Source organism: Ostrea edulis, chromosome 1 (assembly GCF_947568905.1).
Source record: "Ostrea edulis chromosome 1, xbOstEdul1.1, whole genome shotgun sequence".
In the NCBI taxonomy this organism is placed as follows: Eukaryota; Metazoa; Mollusca; class Bivalvia; order Ostreida; family Ostreidae; genus Ostrea; species Ostrea edulis.
This window is the reverse complement of record NC_079164.1, coordinates 48,386,827-48,400,641: the sequence shown is the minus strand read 5'-3', so window position 1 is coordinate 48,400,641 and position 13,815 is coordinate 48,386,827. Positions and strand designations below refer to the sequence as shown.

Genomic DNA, 13,815 nt, shown 5'->3' with positions numbered 1-13,815 from the left:
TTAGCGGTCATACTTAAAGTATCACATAAAGTGGAAGGTTTTTGCTTCGCCAAGCTCCAGCGCAAGATCCAACGATCAACTTCCGTTTTGAAGAAATCAAAATCTCCAGGAATATCCGTTTTGTAGGCATTGAAAATTTCAGCAAGTTTGTCTTCTTCTACTTGATGTCTTGTACCTTTGACAGGCAGCAAGAAGTTAGCAAGAAATCTGGGCTCTGAAACAATAAGTCTCTGTCTGAGCTCGCCCAAAAGATGGTCCAGAAATACATAATAAAGAGCCCTTCGCCAATAATCAGATGGCTTGTCTGCAGGAACATTCGCACGGTGCTGCTGGCGACCAGCCCTTCGTGGAAACGATGGCTCAACGTCGTGTTTATCAGCAATTTCTGTTGCCTCTTTAAAGAGAGATTCCCAGACCGCGTCATCCTCTCTCTTTCGTTCTAGTTTAGATATTACTACTCGACATTCATCTATTGCAGATAACATATCACAACTGGAATCTTGTAGAAAGCCTGATAAAGGCACAACATCGTGGAGAATGTGTTGACAAACGATCAACCCAATAATAAAGTCATATCGAAGGATCGCAGCTTTGAACATCCCATCATGATTGTGTTGAAGATGTTCCAAGGTATCGACTACTACATCAAAAGCCAGCTTAAAGACTGTCAACGCATCGGATCGACTAAACCATCTCGTTTCGCAAAGTTTTTTCAGGGTTTTTTTTTCTCCATAGCTTCTTTTGCAGCTTCATTTCGGTCGAGTTCATCCAAGAACGATTGTAATCGTTTTGCTGAGTAATCAAAAGCAAAGGCTATTTCTTGGACTGTTGCCATCATGGTCCTGACTATAGGCTCTTTACAGCTATGTACGATCGCCAGGTTCAAACAATGCGCCTTACAATGTACATGTACGGCATCGGGTGCATGGTTTCTGACGAGTGCTTGAACTTCATTTATTCTACCCGACATGTTACTAGCCCCATCATAACCCTGGGCTCTCAGGTTTTCAAGACCTAAGTCATTTTCATTCATAAAATCGACGAGTAAATCAGCAATGGCCTCTCCCTTTGTACTTTAAGCTTGCAAAAATCAAAGAAAGATTTCGTTTGCATTTACATCTGTATCTACAGTTTCTAAATACCTCGTACAAACTGAGAGCTGTGTTTGTGTTGCCTTATCGGTGGTTTCATCTGCTATGATCGCCAGGAAAGGAGATTTATAACACAGATCCTTGAGGTGGTTAAAAATTTGCTCAGCACATATTTCAATTAGCTCATTCTGAATCTCAGGGGACGTTTATTTCACTAAAGTTGCAGTTTCCAAATGCTTGACCAAGACTTTATCAGATTTAGCAATGGTTTTCAACGTTGCCTTAAAATTACTCTTCTCTTCAGTGTGGCCGCGAAGTGGCAAATTCTGATTCCCACAAAGAACTATAACATCGATTATCTTTGAAAGAATATGACGGTTTTTGCTACAGTTCCATCATGAAGGGACGAAAGCGAAGAAGCTATAGAATTTGATTTTGAATTCGCTACATCAAGAAAAGCTTGTCCTTGTCCAACAAAGTCATGGTGAGGGGAATCATCCTGTAGGTGTCTCTTTACAAAGTGTGACAAGTTTGACCAGTCTATCACGGGAGAGGATAAGCTAAATGTTTTTGCTTTGGATTCTCGTTTTCCAAAAATTGTACAAGCACAGTATATTGCATCTTTAGCCGTAGAATATCGCATCCATGGGTTTTCTTTCAACCATGATGCATTTAAACGCCTCATCTTGCCACCAATTAATCTACAAGAAAGATGTTTCTGTTTTAAAGCTGAAAAATAAACTTAACTTGTATTATATAGAACTAAACAACTGTGCAAAGTTTCAGAAATATATTCGTTGATCCGTTCTAAAGCTATCATCTTAAACCTTGGGGGGGGGGGGGGGGGGGGGGCAATGGACGAACAGACAGACAGACGGACACTTACAATGTAACTGGATGGGTTTTTTTCCGGAGGCCATCACATAGTACTAGTACCTCGACACTACGTGTGGTGGTGTATAAAAATTCAAAAGTTCCGTAAAACAGGAAGTTGATATCAGAGACAAAACATATAAGGCCGACCATAGAAAATTGCTCGTTTGCTGTTTATCGACCGACTCATTTAAAACCCTACCTACTAAAAGGTTGTTTTCCTCTTTTCCAAGACAAGAAGGCACTTTTTAACTTTTTTCAGAAAAAAAAACCCATTCACCTACCTTCCTATCTACATGCATTTTTTAAAGAAGATAATCATCAAACCAAAATTTTTTTAAGGATGGCCTCGGCCATACACAGGAAGCTGCATACCAAAATTTGAAATCAATCCGTTCAGTGGGAGCTGAGAAAATTGTGACGGAAATTTCGAATGGACGGAACTGATGATGACGGACGGACGGACATGTGTATTAAAATATACCCCATGCTAGTTGAGTGGGGTATAAAATTGTGTATATGAGACACGGTTTTATACAATAGGACAGAAACGGAAATGGGGAATACTAGTATTCAAAGACTTTAAAGACAACAACTCAACCATTAAAACTATCAAAGGCCACCGAAGAGTCATCTAGCAGGGAACGACGAGGAACGCCCGACCCCCGGATGCTGCCAGCCTGTGGTTTACATAATATCTAAATATCATTGTAATTGCTATATTTTATTACAAATTCAATATAGACTAGCTTTGTAAATATTACATTTCCTAACAAGTATCAAAGTCATACCATTTTGTCGACCTTAAAGTGGACCTTCACCATTAAATTAAACGCAAGCAGAAAATATAAGTCAAGGTGACATTATTCATAGTGAATTCAATCATGTTAACTATTATATAAATCCTGCGAAATAGGAAGTTTAGGTAGTCATAGATCTTGACCCGGTAGTAAATAAGCATGAAATAAAATATGAGATACCACAATCTTATTCTATATTGAATACCAAGACCAACCACATGTGAAGTATCAATGCTATACCATGTCTAGTTTCTGAGATATGGACCTAAACGCAAACCTTTAACCAAGATCAGAACAGACGGACCAGGGTAAATCTATATGCCCCTCTCACTAACGTGTCAGATCAGGGCATACAAAAGTAAAATGTGATGTAATATAATTGTGCTTATTTGAGGTGAAATAGCAGTCTTAGTATTCTTAGAAATAACAAGACTCGATGGAGGTTCATACTGAGTTAAATTGAGTCAAGTTTGAGCTATATTTACTTCAACTATGGAGGTTATATCGTGTGATAAAGTCATACACACACAGTGACAGATTTTTCCAATTTATCTGAGGGATCCGAGTAAAGAGAAAAATGTGACATAAACCTCTGTAATGGGAGGGTGCCCCCGGAACAGGATCCCCGAGGACGGGGTTAGGTCGGGAATCGGGAGTTTGAAGAGTCGGGACGTTGATGGAAGGTATAGGGAACAGTGATTGACGGGAAGAAAAATATGGGGAGCAGGGATTATGGTTGGGAACAATAACTGGGGGTAAAATGAAAGGGTAGCCGGGGAAGAGAGTGGTCATGAGGGCGTGAAGCGGTTGTCAAGGTGAAGGGTAGCGGGATGGAATACCCTCTATCCACCCCTCTGTAATACCCCTTCCACATATTGGGAAATGTAAATGACTTTATAAACAAATAAAAAAAAATCAATAATCAATTCCTAGTAATATATCATCTGGAAGTAAAAAAAAAAATTTTTTTTTTAAAAACCTGTCGGGGACGGACCGTCGACAAACGAACGGACATTCAACTCTTAGACCAAGATTCATACAGCATGGATAAATTAACTTATTGATGGGTGAAAGTCAAACATATCATATTTACAACTAGGGACATAATGAAATGTGATGTTTTGTTTCATGAAATTAACTTGCATTCATGGTCATTCATAGTCAATCAATGGAATCTATTTTTTTCATATCGTAAGATTTTTTTTAGAGTAATTAAGAAAACTATTTAATTACCTTGCAGGAAATGAATAGTTTGTATAATGATTGGAATTCCATGTCTTTTGTAACAGGTTTATTTTAGTTTCATGGTTTGACAAGTCGGCTTCTTATGGAGGATCACATGACGATTTTGTCGAACTTAGACTAGAAGTGCTTGCTGTAGGACTTTCAGAAAAAGAGTTGGAACATGGCTCAGCTTCCTGTGGTGGTTTAGTAACACTCCGTTTAAAATATTCATCAATCTTCTTCATTTTGTAATCCTTTTATCGGTTTCACAACTTGCCGGAACAATAATAGAGAAAAACATGCCGTAACGACAACGGTTTAGACCCGGAAAGGTGTAACACTAACAAGATATCAGTACCAATAGGGAGACTAATGTACCGCAGATACTGCAGACACTTATTTTTCACCTATGTTTGTAGCATTTAATAGGTGTTTTTTTATTTTGGATGTGTACGCCCGGGCGATTTGACGTAAACGTAGCTTCGCGCCTGGTTCCAACTGTGACCGGGCTTAGAATACCAAATGGGTCGTATATTTGTGATGAGTACTGTAGTATCGTTCGCTTTGTAACAGTATCAAGTGTTGGTATTTCTCGTTTCTCAAATGACAGTGTGTCGTTCGTTGGATCCCATCGTGATCCTAGTAATTTTATGACTTTGTTTGAGTCGTGTAATTCATGATTCATGCATATGGCTTCTGTGTGGAGTAACTTACTGTTTGATGCCCAAGATGTAAGATTCATTCCTGCATCCATCATGAGCTTTCTTGATTCCCGAAAAAACTCAAAAGCATCTGCTTCACTCGCAAAACTGGACACTAGTATTACATTATTCACATACAGATCTCTCTTCACAATTGTTCACAAGGGCGACATTGTCTGTAACCGTGGGACATATCGTATATGTTTGCCCTATAGTTGTAGGTGCCTATCTGTGATTTTACCAACTGGCAAAGTAGATCATTTAGATACATTTTGTAGAGGCCAGTAGATAAAATACCTCTTGGCGGACACATTGTAGAACAGGAAATTGACGGCCAAGATTATTTTTCCATAGGACTTTTGATGACAGTACAAGATGCATTTTGTCGACTATTGACCAAATATGGCTATTTATTTCTTGTTGAAACAATTTACACTTTATAGAGGTATGTGAGTGATGCAAGGTGAAGATAACGAACAGTGATCAATCTCATAACTCCTACAAGCAATACAAAATAGATAGTTGGGCAAACACAGACCCCTGGACACACCAGTGATACCACGTCAAAAGCCTTTTTATGTGTCCAGGAATGATAGAAATTCTTGTTGATTGTTTTCAATTTGTTCATTAATATATTCATTTAGTGAAAGTGCGACCATAAGGGGTGATAATCCCTTAGTAAATCCAAACAGAAGAGACGATTGATTAAGTTGTAACGAGTTTTCAATTTTTGCCAGGATGTGCTCAAATCACTTGCCTAGAAGTGATGAAACTGTAATCCCTCTGTAGTTTGCGAGATTTGATGGGTCTTGGTGGATAATTTCTCCTCTAAAAGCCTCTGGTACATTGTACATATTTGCTCCAACATGGGGGTAAATATTACTGAGAGTGGTTCAGTTACATTCCCCGCAGACTTAATATGTTCCGACACAATGCCAAATTCATCTGGTGCTTTTTTAATATGAAGCTTCTTCGTGGCTTGGAGAACTTCAGGAGTTATGATGGGAACGGGTACATGTACTCTGTGTTAAAGACTATATGTCGTACAAGTTCGAGAGCATAGTAAGTTATTGTATATTTATTTCGGTGTATCTTGATTTATTTGGACGAAGATACACCGAAATAAATATTCAATAACTTACTTGTATCATGACCAATTAGAAATATAATATCTGTCATGTGGCTAGTGGTTATTGCATGATTTTTTAAAAGTACTCCAATGAAGAGTAAAGTTTTTGTCAGGTGATCACTTGGGTATTTTCCTCTTCCCGCCATGCATGCTCATCGCCCGATAGTTGGTGAGAGCGGATGTGCAGAATGTGTCTGATCAGAGCACCTCAACTATGATCATTGGCGATTTACATGATTTGGGTTTACAGTTTTTATTCAATGATGACCATGATGATTTTCTCACAAGCATGTGAGGATCACACATTTCGTGAAATTAAACTGGGTGATGATAAAATGGATATTGACACGGCCGCGAGCCGAAATCTAGTGAATTCTAATTTGAACTTCACCATGTGTTGAAATTGTCATGTGATGTTCAATAATTTTTTTTACACAGCACAGTTTAAAAAAATATGCAAATGATGGTTCCGCCCACTGGTGTATCTCCAGTTATTGTACACTTTATATAATAGGAAAAACACCACGGCCATGATATAAGGATATTTGTTCCTTACAGTTGGGGTCAATATGTGGGTTGTCCTTTGGGACTGCTAGATCCTCATTGAATACTAAAAAGGCTCTACATTGTTCCTCGCCATGGAGAAGGTGTGTTTTTTTAGATATAAATGCTACTTAGGATTTAAAGTTGTTTGAGTTCCTTTTCAGTAAACGATAAATGTGGTAGTATGTAAAAAATTTGATGTGGATGATTTGATTGTAAAATATTTTTCTTCCTATTGCCATTTCTATTCTTTGTTGTTTACGTAATTTCCGTTTTATGGGTTTTTCTTTCAGTTCAATTGAAGTTGGATGATTTAAATCTGGTTTGCGGTGCTGATAGACCTCTTTCATTTGGAATAAGATTTCTCGGACTGCTGGAGAAGCCTTCCACTTTGGACCTGACAGTCTCACAATCTTCATAGCGACAGTTATAGCTTCTGCTTGGTGTGAAGCCGAGTCCCAATACGAATTTCCATTTGACCTCCTGGATGACTTTGAATTGATATTAATTGAATCATGACTATCCTTTATCAGGTTTTGTGAGCATCATGAAAATTGCTCAACGCAGTACTAGAATCGTGGTTAGATTTAAATCGCCAGTTTGTAATGAATTGCTCATGAATGTAATTTATTAAAGAGGAGCTCAATATATAAAAACCAATTGCCATTAATCTAAAAGTTTTTACTTAAGAGAAAAATGGGGGGTGGTGGTGGTGGTAATTTGCTATATAGTCTTAAGGAATCTACGTTTTTCATAGGCTATGCAAAACATATCCTGTGTCTATAAAATCTTTATTTTAAAAACAATTCATCTACAATGGAAATAACTATATTTAATTTGAACTACAAATAAAACCTGAGATTCAAAAACAATTTGCTCCAGCTGTGTAATAGTTACACAAAACATAGTATAACAAGTGGCATTCAAAACTTAAACAACTACGGTATACAAAATTGTCTATTGTATATAGTTAAACAGTGTGATATGAACACTACCTGTGGATAATGATCGAATCATAATTAGAGTATCCAATAAAATAAAACATAGACTGAAAAATCAGTAACAAGAATAAAAATCCAAAAAGTATATATATATAAATAAATAAAGTTTGGTGCATGTAATCTGCAACCCTAGATGTGCCATAAAAGTTTGGTCTATCTAAATAGGACATTAATGCATGCAACTAATTATGTTCTATAACTTTAATTTGCTCTGAAAAAAATTACCCAAATCAATCATCTGAAAAATATAGGTCATGCTTTAACATCCACAGCAAAATAGGTGTTGAAAAGAGCAAGATGTGCTTGTCAAACACTGATGCTCCTATATGGCCAAACTCCAAGGTCATGAGGTAAATTTTTTATGCAAAAAGAAAGGTCTTGTCACAAGGAATACACATGTGAAATATGAAAGGCCTATCACTTTCAAAAGTTATGGCCAAGGTCAAAGTTTTTGCGCACTGACTGATACACAGACCAAAAACTATATGCCTTAGAATCTCTGATTATGGGGGCATAAAAATCTCTAGATATCACTTCCATACAAGTTTGATACAGGTATAGGTGTTATTTGGAAGTGAAAGAATCCAAAAATTTTAACCTAGTCTCCTAAAAACTTACTTTAACTTGATCTATAATCCTGAAAATAGCAATTATGACTGTTAACATCTCTAAATGTAAATGATATGTAGATTTGGTAGAGTTTAAGCCTATAGTTACTTGGGAATGTGACCTAGTTCAAAATCTTTTGACCAAATCAAAGTCCATGTCGCACTTTGGCTCCAAAGCAGGAATGGTAGTTAACATCTCTGAGCTAGCTGTAGTTTCAATGCAAGTTTGGCCCTGGTAGTAAGGCTTAGGAATGCAAACACTTTAACATGTTCTAAAAACAGCAACCTCTTTATTCTCTGGATCCTATGGACCAAATTCAAAATCTTACACTTAATTAGCTTAAAAACATCTCTAGAATAAGTTTCATGAAAGTTTAGTCCAGGTTGAGCCAATACAGGGAATTTGACAAGTCTAAAAGTTTTAGCTGGAATGCTGAAATTGTTTCCATCTGACAGTGAATATAAGCTCTTCCTGACTTCATTAAGGTGAGCTAAAAATTATATTTTTTAAATGTAAGTATAATATGCATGTATCTCTAACATATCAAGAAAATTACACATATTCATAACAAATTCTTGAATAAGTGATTTACAAAAATAAAACTATAAAAAAAAATCTCAAATTTTCTCCCTGAAATAAATAATTGAATTTATTACAAGGATTTTTGCCCTTAATCTTTGTGCAACATAAGCTGGAAAAGCAAATGTACAAATTCGTTGTTCAAGATTTGAATTGTATATCTTTCCTATTAATCTTACAAGTCCCCCTGCCTGGTAGTCGAGCAAAAACGTGTATAGCTAATAAATTACCATGGCATTAATTTGTATCTCGATCATCACAACAGATTGAATTCTTGAAGTGTATGGGCCATAACCCAACTGAAATTAAGTCAGTTAAAACGAAATTTAAAACTTGATATGTCATCCTTTTACAACAGTAGTGAGTACTTGCACACTAAATATTCAACTAAATATATAAATGTATCTACAAGCATAGTGAAAAAAAGTTTACAGTTCTGTGAAGTATTTGAGATATTCAAATTCTCTAAGTCCAAGGGTCAATAAATCTTCTGAAAGTTGGTCTATTTCAACAAAACTTCAACTTAATCTGTACCCACAACTACACACCAAACATCAGCTCAACTACTATACGTTTATATAAAAATAGCCAAACAAGATGTGTTTGTGAAACATTGATGCCCCTGTATGGTAGCAAAGTAGTTATAGTGCCAAAGAAAGGTCTTGTCACAAGGAATACACATGTGAAATATGAAAGCCCTATTACTAACCATTCAAAAGTTATGGCCAAGGTCAAATTTTTCCAAAAGGTATGTCAAACTCTCAGGTCAAGGTCATGAGGTAAAAAATATTTGGTACTACAAGAAAGGTCTTATCAAAAGGGATACACCATGTGAATAATGAAATCTCCATCACAAAACATTCAAAAGCTTTGGTCTGGGCATGCATGGCTTAGTCTTTGAGACAAGCATATGACTACTGGCAGGATCAACCAGATATTGCCAAAGTTTTTCAAACGTAGGTCAAACTCCAACGTCATAATGAGAAAAAAATAGTTCCAAAAGAATGTCTTGTCAAAAGGGATACACATGTGAAATATGAAAGCCCCATCACTAACCATTCAAATTTTAATACCATGCAAGGTTCAAGCTTTTCAAAAATAAGTCAAACTCCAAGGTGAAGATCACAAGGTCAAACATTTTGTCACAAAAATACACATGTGAGATGTGAAAGCCCTACCACTAACCTTTCAAAAGCAATCACCAAAGTTAAAGTTTTTCAAAAGTAGGTCAAACTCAAAGGTAAAGGTCACAAGGTCAAAATTTTTGATACCCAAAGAAAAGTCTTGTTACAAGGAATAAACAGTGAAATATGTAAGCTCTATCACCGTCCACCAAAGTTTATGGCCAAGGTTAAAGTTTTTGTAGACAGACAGAAAGACAAAAACCATATGCCCCCAAATCTCAAAATGCCCAGTAGACTGAAGTCTAGGAAATTTTAAAAGTTCAAGGGCTACACATTTGCTGAATGTACATCAATTGGAACAAAACTTATACTGATCTGTAGCTCTTCTGTATACAACTATATAGACTACAAAAATCAGCTCAACATCTGCAAGTCAATCTGGAAAATTGTGAACTCTGAATAAAACCTAAACTTCATGTGTTTTAACTCATCAATATACATCTATACATAACAAAAATCTGTCAACATTAGTGAAAAAAGGGATAGATTGTCACTAGAGTTTGGGAACACAAGTTCATAAAACAACGTACATGTGAAGTCTTAATCTGTTGAGTTAAAATACTTCTTTATATTCTGAGCTATGAAAAAACCCAAAAGAATCAGGTATACGAATTTACATTGAATTCAGAGCAAAATATTTACATTTCTGATGTTTTTTCCTTCGATGTCAAGATTGCCAATTGTAATGTAACAGGAAGGGAGAAAATGCAACGGACCAGACCGGGATTCAAACCCGTGCCCCCTGAATTCTCTAGTTAGGTGCTCTAACAACTGAGCTAACTGGCCACTGGCGATCAAATCCGGCTGACCGCTACACTAATGATCTATATATAAAGCAAAGAGAAATTCACTCTACATAGTACATACCCACTTCTGCCCCTACTTGGGGTTGAACTCAGGATCTGTGTATATCACATATACATGTACAGCTATATACACAGGCATACAGTCATCTACATTGATATTTTATACATGCAAGACACCTAAAATGTTAATGTCACCCATTCAATTTTTTAATTATTTTCATTTACTGACATTTTGTCATTAAGAAACCAATGCCATTTCATTGTATTATGTGAGATATAAAAACAATCAAAATATGAGGTGATTTCTGTATCATTGCATGGTTTTAGAGATTATATCCTCCACAAAGCAAACAATATAGAATTTACAGCTTAAAGCTGTATGGTTCGATGTTCATCTTTTTCATAGTGTACAGAATTACTTTAATGTAGTTGAATTAGATTTAAAAGTTATTCAACTTTCCCTTAATAATTACATGCTTCAAAACATTTGTATGTAAAAGAAAGCAGTGAGAAGATTTTTAAAAAAAACATAAATATAGTGGGAACCCATACATGTAAATACATTTGCTGTTCGTTAAGTCTGTTAATAAATAGTCCAACGCATACGAGGGGAATCCCAACATGAAGTATATAACTCGGACACAACTATAAATACGGTCACTTGATTTATCATCTTAATATGCATTAGAAATGGCCGAGTGACGGCTGTTTGTAAATACTGATTTAAACCAAATAATTCTGGTTCAAACAGGTAAAATAATGTATGACATAATTATGTCGTACAGCCTCAATAATGCAATAATTTAACAGCGTTTTTACAAGTTAAATGAAATTTGGACAATACAACTTTAAATAAATTCAATTTAAACAGCATGGACATGAGTTTTGATCATTTGAAATTGATATTTTTTAGTTATAATATCTTCTATAATTATGGATTAAAAATATTTTTACACAGGATTCACTTCTAATTTACATATAAACCAGCTCCCAAAATTGTGTTAGGTGCATGCATGTCATAGGATTGTAAACAAACGTTTGTCATCAGCCAAAAAACAAGTGCGGAGATAAGAACACCAAGATTTCTAAAAACTATGTCAAAAACATTCAACATTTAGACATAGGTTAATGATGAAAATTTTGGTGCCATGTTGATTGTGGCGTCATGTAACATGTAAACATTATAGACAGGACTCATGCTTTGTTTTGAAAATGAAAAATGTAAATGTCTCAAATATATCTCGACATAAATTTTTTAAATTTAGGATTGTTGTTATGTTTTACATGTATCAAATACTTTCATATCATTGATTAAATATCTAATTTTTTACAAAAATTGTGTCTATGCATGCCCTTTAGTATTAAGACATCAAAATATGAAAGTAATAAAGTTACCCAAACAGTTGTATCTAAATCTAAATAATCTAAGGTTTACAATATCAGAGACCAAAGATTACAGAAATCTCTGAGAGAAAAGATTTAACATTAAAATCCAGAACATGATGCTTGAGACCTTATTGGCATTGTCAAAAACAGTGGGATCAAACTTGAAGCAGTTCTGTTTTCCATCAATCACATGGAAACTCTGTCCCTCACAGAAGGATGATCCGTTCTGATAGACATCACCTAAAAGAAGACAAAATACATCTATAATATATATGCATCTGTTATATAATTCTTACTTGAACAGTTTACATTTATTCCTCAAAATTTCATTCATGATACATAGAGGTTTTTAAATACATCCCAGGTAATATGTAATACTTTATGCATTTACAACTCGATCCATAGTTTAACTGAATCTCATTTCCATTGCAAGCATTTGACTTATAAATGATAGAAGTGAATGGTGCTAAAAATTTACAAGCAATATACAAGGAAGCACTATGTATTTTCTGTGAAAGGTGATTACTGATGTGTAAAAATAACTGTCCAATAATTGACTATACCAGTTGGGGGGGGGGGGGGGGGGGGGGGGCAATAAAATTGGCAATTTAATGGAATCTATTTTACATACTTTCCCTAAGGCTAGCTATCACTATGTAGCCAAGTGTTGGATCTTGGATCCACCTACTTGTGGTTGTTTGGTACCTTCATTGTTGTGTTTGTATGTCACATGACTCGTTGTTAATAGAGAGAAAACGTGTATGTGAGAGAGTCTTCACGAAATACTAAAACTGGTTTTACCACATGTAAAGTATGAATGCTAAGTATGCTGTATAAAAGTTGAAGGTTTTTTTCATCTAATTAAAAATATATGTTTAATTCAAATCACTACATGTATAATATATAAAAACAGAGGTCCCGTGTCAAAGTAGGTTTTAATTAGCACATTAAAGAACACTCAGTGTTATTATATGACTGTCATGCATACATGTAGGTCAAAATTTGTGGCACTTCACCTAAAACTGGGGATGTCTATGTATGAGTGAAAAATTCTTAAATGGGATATAAAACAACAAACAAGAGGCCCATGGACCACATCACTCACCTGGGCTGATATTTAAAGATTTTCCTATATACATGTGTATTCGCATGTAAAACTTTGATCCCTACTGTGGCCCCAACCTACTCCCGGGGGGCCATGATTTTTTCAAAATTGGAATGTGGACTATGTCAGGAAGCTTTCATGTGAATGTAAACTGTTCTGGCCCAGTGATTTTTCAGAAGAAGACTTTTAATGATTTTCCCCAATATATTTGTATGTAAAACTTTGATCCCCTATTGTGGCCCCATCCTATCCTCAGGGGCCATGATTTGAATAAACTTCAATCTGCACTATGTTAGGAAGCTTTCATGTAAATTTCCACTTTCTTGGCGCAGTAGTTTTTGAGAAGATTTTTAAAGATTTTCCCCATATATTTCTATGTAAAACTTTGATCCCCCCTTGTGGCCCCATCCTGCCCCCCGGAGGCCATGATTTTTACAAACATGAATCTGCAATATGTTAGGAAGCTTTCATGCAAATTTCCACTTTCCTGGCCCAGTAGTTTTTGAGAAGAAGATTTTTAAAGATTTCCCCTATATATTTGTATGTAAAACTTTGATCCCCTATTTGGGGGGGGGGGGGGGGGGGGGGGGGGGCATGATTTTAACAAACTTGAATCTGCACTATATCAGGAAGCTTTCATGTAAATTTCAGCTTTTCTGGCCCAGTGGTTCTTGAGAAGAAGATTTTAAAAGATTTTTCCTATATATTTGTATGTAAAACTTTGATCCCCTATTGTGGCCCCATCCAACCCCCGGGACCATGCTTTTAACAAGCTTAAATTTGC

At 35.8% G+C, this 13,815-nt stretch overlaps 1 protein-coding gene across 1 annotated transcript in view; it reads right to left on the bottom strand.

The window, feature by feature from the left end:
- Positions 1-7,136: 7,136 nt before the first annotated feature.
- LOC125651876 (uncharacterized) overlaps positions 7,137-13,815 on the bottom strand; it is a 15,618-nt gene continuing 8,939 nt past the window's right edge. The window contains exon 4 of the mRNA XM_048880710.2: positions 7,137-12,166. Coding sequence (XP_048736667.1) covers positions 11,994-12,166 — 173 coding nt within the window. The 3' untranslated portion in view covers positions 7,137-11,993. The remainder of the gene's footprint in view (positions 12,167-13,815) is intronic.